Source organism: Ahaetulla prasina, chromosome 2, assembly GCF_028640845.1.
Source record: "Ahaetulla prasina isolate Xishuangbanna chromosome 2, ASM2864084v1, whole genome shotgun sequence".
Taxonomy (NCBI): domain Eukaryota; kingdom Metazoa; phylum Chordata; class Lepidosauria; order Squamata; family Colubridae; genus Ahaetulla; species Ahaetulla prasina.
Genome location: NC_080540.1, coordinates 303,583,773 through 303,595,947, shown reverse-complemented (window position 1 = coordinate 303,595,947; position 12,175 = coordinate 303,583,773). Strand labels below are relative to the sequence as shown.

The 12,175-nt window shown below is 57.3% G+C and overlaps 1 protein-coding gene across 3 annotated transcripts; it reads left to right on the top strand.

Moving 5' to 3' along the window:
• The first annotated feature begins 62 nt into the window (after positions 1-62).
• Positions 63-10,753, top strand: PIGO (phosphatidylinositol glycan anchor biosynthesis class O). Of its 3 annotated transcripts, none has more exons than XM_058172465.1 (10): positions 63-698; positions 2,236-2,379; positions 2,775-2,898; positions 3,147-3,306; positions 3,610-3,783; positions 4,191-5,679; positions 7,081-7,284; positions 7,638-7,831; positions 8,840-8,910; positions 10,045-10,753. In XM_058172465.1, exons 1-10 carry the CDS (start codon positions 209-211, stop codon positions 10,172-10,174), a joined length of 3,180 nt encoding a protein of 1,059 aa, XP_058028448.1. In that variant the 5' UTR covers positions 63-208; the 3' UTR covers positions 10,175-10,753. The 3 variants fall into 3 exon arrangements, with proteins under 3 accessions (XP_058028448.1, XP_058028447.1, XP_058028449.1); XM_058172464.1 differs by having other exon boundaries at positions 3,147-3,369; XM_058172466.1 differs by having other exon boundaries at positions 561-698; positions 3,194-3,369.
• The last annotated feature ends 1,422 nt before the right edge of the window (positions 10,754-12,175 follow it).

Here is a 12,175-nt window from a genome sequence, read left to right as displayed (position 1 = left end):
GCGAAGCGTCTCCATCGCGGGGGGGGGGGAGCTGTGGGGGGGGGACAGAATGACTTCCTAGGGAAGCAGCTGGGAGCCGCTGCAGTTGGATCCTCCGGCCGGTAGAGGGCGCCCCCCGCGGCCGTCCTTCCTGTGGCTGGCCCCGCCCCTTCCGCCCTCCGCGCCCCCTTCCGGCCTGGCTGCCGGGGCCAGGGGCCAAGGGCGCGGGATGGGGCGGCGGGCGGCGGCGGCGGTGCTGCCGGTGGCCTGGGCGGCGCTGCTCTCGGTGGCGGCGCTGGCGCTCTTCGCGGGCGGCTTCCTGCTGATGCGGCTGGAGCTGGGCCAGCGCAGCGCCTGCGCGCTTCCCCCGGGCCGCCCGCGCCCTTCCCCGGGCGGCTCCCGGTCCTGCTGGCTGCCGGCGCGGTTCCCGCGGGCGGCGCTGGTGCTGATCGACGCGCTGCGCTTCGACTTCGCCGCGCCGGCCCGGCCCGACCCGCGCCTGCCCTTCGAGGGGCGTCTGCTGACCCTGCAGCGCCTGGCCCTCCGGCAGCCCCGCCACGGCCGCCTCTACCGCTTCCGCGCGGACCCGCCCAGCACCACCATGCAGCGGCTGAAGGCGCTGACCACGGGCTCCCTGCCCACCTTCGTGGACGCCGGCAGCAACTTCGCCTCCTACGCCGTCCGGGAGGACAACCTGCTCTGGCAGCTGGCCAGCAACGGTGGGCCGGGAGGGAGGGAGGGAGGCCCGGGGCGCTAGTCCTCTTGAAGGAGGAGGCTGAAGGCTGCACGGCCCTCCTGCTTTCTGGGGGTCAGCAGACCGTTCTTGAGGGCCGGAGAAGCGCTCTCTCTGCTGCTGGTGGATAGCATGGAAACCCCCCCCCCACTCGCCTGGAAGCCCCTCCCTGCCGGTCGAGTAGCAGCAACCAAGTTGTTTCCCAAAGGTGCTTTTTCCAAGCTTTCTGGTCTTTCTCTGAAGACGATTTGCTCAGAACTGAAGAAGCTTCTTGGATGAAAAGGGAAACATCTTCAAAGAAAGACCAGAAAGTCCCGTTGCCTCTTGGAAAAAGCACCTTTGGGACAACCGCGACCTGGATGATGGCGGAGAATCTCCACAGACAGCCAACCCCCCCCTTCCCCCCCCCCCCCCGCTTCTGTTCTGGTTTATTTTCCTTCCTTTCTGGGATGCGCCTGTTCATTCCCAGCCTTCTGATATCAGCTGGCTCGAGCGACCTTCCCTCCCCTCCCCTGAGACACTTTTGCCTCCCTGCATGGAAGGTATAAGAGGCGCTGCTGCCTTCTGCCTCCTCCAGGGCCCATGGAAGCAGCCCCGTTGCTTCCGCCTCTTGGTCGGTAGTTGGAACAGGCTCTTCCATGCTTGCCCCATGATCTGGTGCTCTGGGATCCGTTCCTCTATATTGCTGCATGATTTCACTTGGGGGTGGTCTCTCCCTCCCCTTCCCCCCCCCAAGAAGATAGTTCTAGGTCACTGGTTCTCAACCTTTCCTTCACGTGGACCCCTTTAAATACCTTCTGTGGCCACAAACCCCTCAAGACTTAAGATTCAAATCGTAACATTTCTTCAAGCCTTCGGGAACCCCCTGTGATGACATCATCCCCCCCCGGGGGGTGGGGGTGGGCTGACCACAGACCACAGGTTGAAAGCCACTGCTCTAGGGAGGGCCTCTGAGCAGATGGATGTTGGTTGCAAAGTCAGGAACAGGCTTGCTGTCCCACGATCTCCAGGGCAACAGGATATATTCCTAGGCTTTTGTTTCATGAGTCAGAAATCTTGGGAGTTGGGCGTGGCTCAGTGGTCCAGACAGTCCTATCAATCCAAAAAGCCTGTTGGACATAAAGGGTGTTCATGGCTGGGAAATCTGTTGATCCCTCACCCAACCCACCCCAAGCTTTGGACTCAGACCCAGCACTTTCTACCATTTCAACCTCTTCTTTAAACACTGGAGGCTTTTAAGAATAGATGGGAGAACCATTTGTCTGGAATGGTGTAGGGTTTCCTGCCTTGAGCAGGGGGCTGGACTAGAAGACCTCCAAGGTCCCTTCCAGCTCATTCTATTCCAGAGAGAGAAAAAGCAGGAACGAGGCTTCCTGGAACTGGAGGAGGCAGGGCTGGTGGAGCAGGAGCAGGTTTTATGCCCAGGGTTTGGGCTGTGTTGCCAGCTGCTGGTTGCCATTGCTGGGATCTCTCCTCCTTCGTGCCTCTGCCAATGTTTCCCCCCCCCCCCACTCCTCTTTCAGGGAAAAAAGTGGTCTTCATGGGAGACGACACCTGGGAGGGCCTCTTCCCCCAGGCCTTCCACCGGGCCCACTTCTTCCCTTCCTTCAACGTCAAAGACCTGCACACGGTGGACGATGGGATCTTGCAGCATTTGTACCAGACAGGTGAGCACGGGCCCTGGACCACTCTGGAGACCAGGATCTCTCCAGCTAGGAAGTGATCCGGATTTTGCTAAGAAAATGCTTTTTAATCACTTTTGTAACATAGTCAAGAGACGGTGGCCAAATAATATGTTTTAACAAAAAACCTCAAAGCCCACAATCAATTTTCTGTTGGTTTCACAAATAAGAACAGGTCCTTCTTCCTTGGCTCTTCTTGCCCTGACCTGCCCCTCTCTCATCTTTTGTCCTCCTCTTCCTGGCGCCTGGCCTGGTTGAATCCAAGTGCTACTTTTGCCCTGCAGTGGAGAGAGAGAGACGGCTCAGAGCGGCCTCTGTCCTTCCTTCCAGCCCTCTCTTTTCACCTTTGACCTCTTTCTCCCCTCTTTCCTGTGGCGCAGTGGACAGTGGCGAATGGGATCTACTTATTGCCCATTTCTTGGGTGTGGATCACTGTGGTCACAAACACGGACCAGATCACCCTGAAATGGCCAAGAAGCTCTCCCAGATGGATGCGATGCTCAGGTGAGTTGGAATTGGAGAGGGAGCTCTCCCCCAGTGTGGCTGCCCCTCCTCCCCCCAGCCTTGCCTGGCAGAATGGCAGGCAGCTTTTCCACCGGCTGCCCTCATCTAGTACAGGGCACAACCGTCCAGCCAGGGGCTGTTGTGGTGTGGCTGCTTCTAAAAGGGCCCCTTGGCTATTTTCACCAGCCCGTCCTGCACTGGGGCAGGCCAAGAGTCTGTAGCTTAAGTTCTGTATTGTTGATGGACAGTTCGCTGGTTGATCACCTGGGAAATGACACGCTCCTCCTGGTGGCAGGGGACCACGGCATGACTGCGACCGGGGACCACGGGGGAGACAGCGATGAGGAGCTTGATGCGGCTCTCTTTGTGTACAGCAAGGCTCCGCTCTTCCAGGACCCTCCCCCTGAGGTGAGCCAGAAGGGTACCTGGCCGGCACTAGCGGCCCTGCCAAAACGTGGCTGCCACTGCCAGGTGGGTGACGTCTTTGGGATGAAGGATGAGCCCTGAGCTGCCATTGGGTGTGTCCTTGCGCAAGGTTACCTGCAGCCTTCTGGGTGCTCCCAGAATTCCTTGCGCTGGTGGTCCTGACGGTCAGCAGCCACACCTCCAACAGGCAGCGCCAGGTGGCCGGTCCCTGACGAGAGGCTGGGTGAAGAAGTGGGTGCCTTCCAGGAGGTCTCTTCCCATCATTTGTTCCCCATTCCTCCTCAGGAGTCCCAGACGGTCCCACAGGTGAACCTGGTGCCCACCCTGGCTCTCTTGTTGGGGGTGCCGGTCCCGTATAGCAACATTGGGGAAGTGATGGCTGACCTCTTTGCAACTGAGGGAGACACGGCCTCCTCGCTCCGTGCCCAGCTGGCAGCCTACGACATCAATGCCAGGCAGGTAAGAGTGGCTTCCCACCCACGGGGCCTTCAGAAGTCAGGCCTTGGTGCAGGACTTAGAAGGCAGGCGTACTCTGCCCACGGCCGGGAGTTCGGTCCCAACCGGAGAGTGCCGTAAAGTCTATGGGGCAGTATAGAAGTCTATGCGCTATTGTTAAGAAGACATTCCAAAGGCCCCCCCACTCGGAGAGAGTTTAGCAGGGGAACCAGGGGATTCATGCTCCAGCTGCCCCACACAGCACAGAAGCTGTCGCTGAACCCATGTGCACTGCAGATGCAGTTGGCCTGGCAGCCGCAAGGCTGAGAAGCTTTGGGTGAGGCTTGGGAGGCCCTTAGTGAAGACCCCCCTCCCCACCGGTGAAACAGCCTCTCCGAGGCTCTGAGCAGCTGATCTCTTGGTCAGGGCAGGTGGATCGCTTCCTGCACTCCTACGCAGAGGCTGCTCAGGACCTCCCAGCAGAGAAGCTGCAGCACCTTCAGCATCTCTTCCGCTCTGCCGTAGAGGAGCACGAGCGCCTCTCAGCCCAGGAGGCCTCTCTGGCGCTGCTCCCGCAGATGGAGGGGGTCCGGACGCGTTTCCAACAGTACCTGCGAGAGGCCCGGGCCGTGTGTGCCGAGTCCTGGGCCCGCTTCCATCCTGGCTGCATGGTGGCCGGCTGCGCCCTCTTGACCTCCTCCTGCCTGCTGTGCTACGTGGCTTCCCGACTGGCCACCCGCCTGGACTTCTCCTACCGCCACTTCTTCCTCTACCCCTTGCTCTGGGGGGTGGCTGGAGTGGCCCTGCTGGGGCTGGCTCACCTCCTCAGGGGGGCCAGAGCTGACCTCCTCCTGCTGTCCGCTTGGGGGGCAGCGGCTTCCCAGCTGGGCTTCTTCTGGCACTGCTGGACCAGGCGCCCCCCAGCCCTACAGGCGGCTGGCCTTTGCCCCCCTTTCAACGGGTTCAGCCTGAAGCCCAGGCTCTGGGCGGGGCCAGGGCTGTCCCTGGGCATCCTGTTCCTGCGTTGTGCTGCCATGCTTTCAGACAGCTTTGTCGTGGCAGAGGGCCAGGTAGTGCCCTTTCTGCTCACCTCCCTGGTGCTGCTGGAGGCGCTGAAGCTGCAGTGGAAGGGCAGGCTGGATGGCTCCCTGCTCTGTTGGCAGCTGCTGGCCACCCTGGGCACCGTGGTAGTGTGCGCACGGCTGTCGGGGCTTTTCCGGAAGTGCCGTGAGGAGACCCCTGCTTGTCAGACCGCCCCCATCTTGGGCGCCCTCTCCAGCGTACAGGAACCGAGGACCAAGAACCTCTATTACGGCCTGTGTTTGGGAGCGCTGGCCAGTCTGGTGTGGGGCACCCGCTGCTGGCTGCGCCATTACGGCAACCTGAACAGCCCCTGCGCCCTGGTGCTTTTTGTGCGATGGGGGTTCCCGCTTCTGCCCCTGGCCCTGGCCGGTTACTGGGCCATCACCTCTGGCGCCGAGGAGACACTGATCAAGCGCCACGCCTGGGCTCGGCTGGCTCTAGAGGCCTTCCCCCGCGGGATCTACCTCTTGGTGATAGTCGGCCTCCTCCTGGTTTTGTGGAAACCCGTGACCGTCTTTCTGGAGGGCAGCCAAGAGCCCCCCCTTGTGTCCTCCAGCTCCGAGGCCTTGATCCCCCAGCTGTACCGCCGGATGCAGGAGTCCCTGAAGAGCCGGCTGGAGGAAGAGCCGGGCAGCTGCAGGGCCACGGTGGCAGCCTATGGGCTGGGCAGTGTCTATTCGGCTGCCTTGCTCATCTCCCTGGCCCTGCTGGCCTTCCTGCTGATGACTCTGCATACGGAGCGGCTCAGCCTGGCCTTCCTCCTGCTGTTTGTGGAGGTCTTCGCCCTGCTGTGGATGCACGCCTGCACCAGGGCCCTCTCCTCCTCTGCGCACTCGGGTGAGTCCGGGAATCCTGGCATGGCCCTGGCTGGAGGCTCTGGAAGGAATCGGCAAAAAACACAAATAGCCGTCTTAGAACGCAGCTAGTCAAACTCCGTGCAGGGTAGCTGGAGCCGGGAGTCTCGGCTGTGAAGGGAAGCCCCTGGGAAAGGAGGGCAATAGGGCTGGGGGTCCGGCCTGCAAAACAGGCGTTGGCATCTCAGAAGAAAAGGCGGCGACTTGCTCATCCGACTGGCAGGGCTGGGGAAGCAAGTGCAGCTTTATCCTCTGGGCAGGTCCATAAAGAGCTAAACGGTGTCACAGTTGGGTCGTAAGCTGGATTTCAAAGGCTAAACCGGTATCTTGAATTGTGCCTGAGCACAATACCTGGCAACCAGCCAGGGGAGGCAGGGGAGGGTGATGGTGGACACTGCCTGTCATCAGCAGAGCCTCTCTGCTTAGTGCAGTCTGAAGAATTTTTAAGGGACCTAGGCTCACTTAGGCATAAAAGACACAAATAAGTCTTAAACAACCGTATAACAGCTGGGAATTACTTCATTCCCAGCTTAGTCCAAATTAATTCCAAAACAAAGTCCTTCAGAAAAAGTCCTTTGGCCTTATCACAAAACTTTGTCTTCTTTGGCACCCTGCCAAAGGCTTTTCTTGGCAAAGCCCCACAAAGTTCAGAAAGGAGACTCGGACTAGAAACAAATGTAGCAATGTTGCTTTCCTACAAAGAGCCCAAAAGCCGTTGTTGCTCTTTTAAGCCTTATGGGAGGGGCCAATCGTCTCTTGGCCCTACTCCTGAGTCGTCCTCTTGCCTTCTGGCAGCTCTTATGCGTGCACTAGGAACAGGCTCCTCCTGTTCCTCTGCCTCTGTATTGTCAGCCTCTGGAGGCTCCGTGCATCACTCCCAGATGGCCCTGGCCCCATCTCTGCCTCTGATGCAGAGCCCTCATCCGGGCCTTCCCCTGACTCCAGGACTGGCCCATAGTCCTACCCAGCCTCCTCACTGTCCAACTCCATTGCCAGCTCTGCAGGCTGCTGGTGGACCAACAAAACCCAGGAGAGAGAGGCCAGAGGCCAAGTAATCCTCCCCCCCCCCCACAAGCTGCTAGCAAGCTGAGGGGGCTCTTTTAAAGGTGGCTAGAAATCCAGCCCACCAGGGAGGGTCTCAGCAAGGCGTGTGAGTCTTGTGGCTCTCGGGGAAGCCAGATCTGCAGTGCACAAAGGTTTAGCCACAGCTTTTGTGCTGCGAGTGGCAGTTGGAGATGCTGATGTGCCTCTGGGAGTGTGGATCTCCTGATTCCCCTGCTGAGATCTCCCCGGGGGGGGGCCTTTGGGCTGGATTACTTTGCAAGGAGAGCTTTGGGCTGGGGATTTTTGGGCTCTGGCTCTAGACTCTACTGTCCCTCCTCAGATCCTTTCGAGGTGCCGTGGGAAGCCCTGGTTGCTTGGGCTCTTGCCACCGCCCAGTTTTTCTACGCCACCGGCCATCAGCCCGTCTTCCCAGCCATCCACTGGAATGCAGCCTTCGTGGGCTTTCAGCAGGGGCACACCAGCAACCTGCTGCCTGCGCTCCTCGTTGGTGCCAACACCTTCGCCTCTCAGATACTCCTGGCAGGTTAGTTGTGTGCCCGCAGGTGGGGGGGGGGTTGGCGTGTCCTGAGTGAATGGCAGCTGCGACAGACAGCGATCCAAGGGTGGGAGCCAAAGAAGAGCCTCCTGGCAGAGAGTCTTCCCTGGATTTGCAAAGGGCCGGGCATCCCTGGCAAATCAGAGTGGCCCTTTGGCCCTCCTTCAGGAGAGAGCGCATGGGGGTCTCTGCACCTGGTCTCTCTGAGCTCTTTGGACCCACACAACAGGAGCGGGGAGGGAGGGGAGTCCTGCCTGCCTTCCCCACACATCCCTCTTCTACACACCCCTGTGATCTTCCCCTTGGTCTCTGTCTCTTGTGACCCCTTTTCTCCCGGGTAGCTGGCTGCCCGTTGCTTCTGCTGTGGCCCTTTGTCTGTGAGGCCACCACCTCCGCAGCCAGGAGGCCCAAGACGCAGCTCCAGGACATGGTGGAGGAGCAGATGATGGAGATGAGGCTCCGGGAGGCACCAGAGCGGTTTTCAGCAGCGCTGCTGCAGCTGGGCCTCCGCTACCTGCTTATTTTGGGGCTTCAGGTATGTGTGCGGGAGAGGCGGCCTTGGCGGGGATTCGGGGCCAACACCTGGTTCAGGTGCGCCTTCTGTGACCCCGTGGAGATTGGGAGCATTTATTTTTGATTTATTAAGCGCTTTATACAGCTGCCCAGCTTACATATAGGTGACTCTGAGCAACTTATAAGATTTTAAAAATCCACCATAAACAGGGAATCCTCGACTTACGACCACAATTGAGCCCCAAATTTCTGTTGCTAAGCGAGACAGTGGTTAAGTGCATTTTGGCCCATTTTACGACCTTTCTTGCCACATTTGTTAATTGAATCACTGCAGTTGTTAAGTTAGTAACACGGTTGTTAAGTGAATCTGGCTTTCTCTTTGACTTTGCTCGTCAGAAGGTCACAAAAGGGGATCATGTGACCTTGGGACACTGCGACTGTCATAAATATGAGTCAGTTGCCCAGTGTAACAGCCATGTGAAAAATGGTCGTAAGTCACTTCTTTCAATGCCGTTGTAACTTTGAACGGTCACTAAACAAACTTTTGTAAGTCAAGGACTACCTGTAATAAAAATTCATAAATGGCAGCAACAAGACACTCAAATTGGCCCACAGAGCCACGTTTTCAGGGCCCTTTCAAAAAGTAGCGGGGTGGGGCCAATTGTATCTGGGGGTGGGATGATATTCCACAAAGGAAGATCCTTTTTCATGGCCCCACCCTTCCCCTCCTGGGGGCCGAGTAGGTGTAATGGGGGAGAGACACCCATTGTCCCCAAGAAGCCGCCCCCAGCCGGTGTGTGCTGAAGTCAGCTGAAGGGCCCCTCTCTGGGCAGGGGCTGCCCTTCCTTGACCGCCCTCAGTGATCTCCCCTCTCTGCCTCCCAGGAGGGCCCTTCTCTCCTGAACAGGTTCCAGGGTGGCTGGCCCTGCTGATAAGAGTTGCTGGTGGGAGGGGGGGGGCTTGTGAGGCTGCTGGCTCAGGTACGCCTCTCTCCTCTCCTCCTCATCCCTCTCTTCTCCTCTCCCAACAGCTTCTGGCTTCTGTTCTGGCAGCCATGATTCTCAGGAGACATCTGATGGTGTGGAAGGTCTTTGCCCCAAAGTAAGTGTCCCCACCCCACCCAGGTCAGTGCCACATGGCAAGAAGCTCTTCCCAGGCCCAAAACCCACACGGGAAGAGTCAGGGCAGCCTCCTGAGCCTGGACTGCAGGCGGGCGAGTTGCAATGGGGCTGTGCAGAAATCAGGATTCTGCTTTGCCAGTTTCCTCCTTTTAGTGCACGCTCAAGTTTGTTAGCTTTAGACAGCTAAAAGCAGAAGAAACTGGGGGGGGGGGGAGCGAGGGGCGGGGGCTGATGATGAACATGGAGGTTCATCTGTCAGCCCTGGGATTCCCCACTTAAGCTCCCTGGTTTCCTGTGACACTGACGGGTATTGCTCAGGATGTAGGAGAGGACAAGGCGGAGCCCGAGGGAGGGAAGGAGGGAGGGAGGGGGGGGTCAAACACATTATCAGTTTAGCATCCCTTCGTGCCTACAAGAGATCTAAGTCCAGCTCTCCTTGAGCTCCTTTGATTCTTATCTGCCACCAGCTTATCTAGTCCAGATTCTTCGCGATGGTGGTGAATATCTGTAGCTCGGGTGGAGGATGAAGGTGGAAGATCATTCTCTGAGCTTCTGGGTTGGTTTCGTTACCAGGCTAGGTAACAACTTCAGCAGCGTTTAAGGATGTTTCCTGACCACATGAAGCCCTTATGAACAGGAATAGTGACACCAGCATCCCCTAAACCCCACTGAAGGTGTCACCCGCTCAAGAAGTTACTCAGCCCGATAACGAAATGTTGGGAAACCAACCCACAAGCTCGGAGAACAAACCTCCAACCTCGGTTCTGATTCTTGTGTAGAGGCAGCATGGATTAAACGTGTGCTCATTTGGGCACCCTTGGTTCTTGATTCCATGCGCCTGACACAAGCTTTGCAGGGGATACACCGGGGTGTGTGTATATGTGTGTGTGCACTTTTGTCCATTGCTGACGAGGCCCCACCTGTCAAGCACAAACTTGCTTCCCCCCCCCCCACCGCAGAGGTCCTTCCGCAGGTTCTGTCCTCTTCAGTGACAGACAGCTGAGCTTCCCAGGGAGAGAGCTGCACCTGAGCTTCTCAGCTGATGGGGAGAGCTGAGCGTTAGTTGCCTGCTGGCCTTGAGCTCACCCTGTGCTGCTTCTCTTCACCCCGGCAGGTTCCTCTTTGAAGCGGTGGGCTTTGTGGTGAGCTGCGTCTTCCTCCTCCTGGGCCTGGGCCTGGTGATGCGGGTGGATTGTGCCGTCAGCAAGTGGTTCAAGCAGGTCATCCTTGCACAGCCCAGGTAGCGCATCAGCGCAAAGGAGCCCGTCGAGGTTCCTCCTTGTGATGAGGAGGGGTCCCGGTCTGCCCTCCGGAGAAGCCCTCCGCTTCCTCCCCCTGCCAAGGGCAGAAAGGGGCAGCCTCGGTTGCAGCACATGGATGGCGGGGAGCTGCAACGGAACAGCCCAGGCTTGCCAAGGAGTGGGAAGGAGTTCCGGATGAAACCAAAGAGAACTTCAGGCCCCTGCCTGCTCGTTTGCTGGCTGCCTGGGATACACGGACATCTTGTGGGGAACGACCAGGCGGCTGTTCTTTCTCTCCTTGCAATTCCGGAGGATCTAGCAGCTACCTCTGGAGGAGACACTGCAGCAGAGCGGCTTGGCGGCCCTGGGAGGAATTGCCCAGATGGTACAGAACAGTGTTCTGGGGAGGGAAGCTTCAGCCCGGCCAAGCGGTGGGCAAGGCGCCTGGCTGCTGCTCTGCCTGGCTCAGAAGGCTGAATGGCCAGATATCTGAAGATCATTGCTGTCGTCACGTTGGGGTGCTAGATTCTGGGTTCCAGGTTCTGAGTTTGGCTTTTTGAAATAAAAATAAGGATTTTCTGACTGGAGTTGTAGCTTGGGTGCCTGCTCATATGAGCTTTGGAGCCACCGGTCTCTGCCCCAGCTGGATCACAGGAGACCCTGAGGCCTCCTTGCCTGATTTGAGGTTTAGTGAAGAAACATCAGGAGATGCCCTGTGCCAAGTCAGTGTGGGCCTCTCTGCCCCACAAGCGTCACTCTTTCCTGCCCTGCCCTGCATGTTGGGGGAGGGGCTCTGTTTCTGTGCAGAAGGTCTGCTCTGGCTTCTCACCTGGACTTCCACACAGGGTGCTCCATGCAGCCGAGTATCCCCAGCGGGTTTGCCTAGATCCACTGAGCTGGGCCTGGTAGGTGGAAGACCTCTGAACCCGTTTTGAACTAGCACAGGGAGAAAAGCTTTTGGCGGTGGGTGGCCTCAGTCTGCAGCACCCCAGAGACTCGGACTCTCTTCCACCTGGAATGACTCACTGCCCCTTTCTCACCTCTGAGTTGGCAGACTTTGCAACTCCTCTTGCCCCTCCCTCCAATTCTTCTTTACAGATTTTCTCTAGTGGCTTATTTCTCCTCGTATGATTTGCAATTAAAATGGAAAAGACAGGTGGCTCTTTGGAAGATGCAGGATATTGATTAATATTTCATTACATTATGAATGTGAATCTTCATGGAGGGGATCTGTAGGAGCTCTGTGCTCTGCTGGTGTCTGCAGTCCTTTTGAGGTTGCTGTTACAGCGTCTTGCTTCCTTCTGCCAGCTCAGGGCAGCTCACCAGAGGCTTTGCCCACAATCTTTTTGGGACGGCTGCTATAAAAAGGATGTTAGAAGTCACAAGAAGGGATTTAGAATTTCGATACTGAATTGATGAGCACAAGGAAGTGAAGGGACTGCAAATTCCAGAAGCTGCCTCTGCATGACATTGTGCACTTAAAATGGTTTCCCTCTTAGTTGATAGAAAAGGTCAGATAGACGCAAAAGTCCATTTTCAGCCCTCAAATAAGGCATTTTTGTAACTGACCAGCATTTTGCTCCTTGTGCCAACATCTGCTCAACATCCATCGTGGCGACCAAAACTGGATGCAATATTCCAAGTGTGGCCTTACCAAGGCATTATAAAGTGGCACTAACACTTCACGTGATCTTGATTCTATCCCTCTGTTTATGCAGCCCAGAACTGTGTTGGCTTTTTTGGCAGCTGCTGCACACGGCTGGCTCATATCTACATGGTTGTCCACTAAGGATCCCTCTCACAGGTACTACTATTGAGCAAGGTACCACATGTACGGTACATAAACATAAACCTACTGCAAGAGTCACCACACTTGGGAACTTTTAAGACTTGTATTATAGCCAATAGAATGCTGGCTGGGGGATTCTGGGATTTGAAGTCCTCGAGTCTTCAAGCTGCCAAGTGCTGCAATCTCTGACTTATGAGATAATAACTAGATGACGG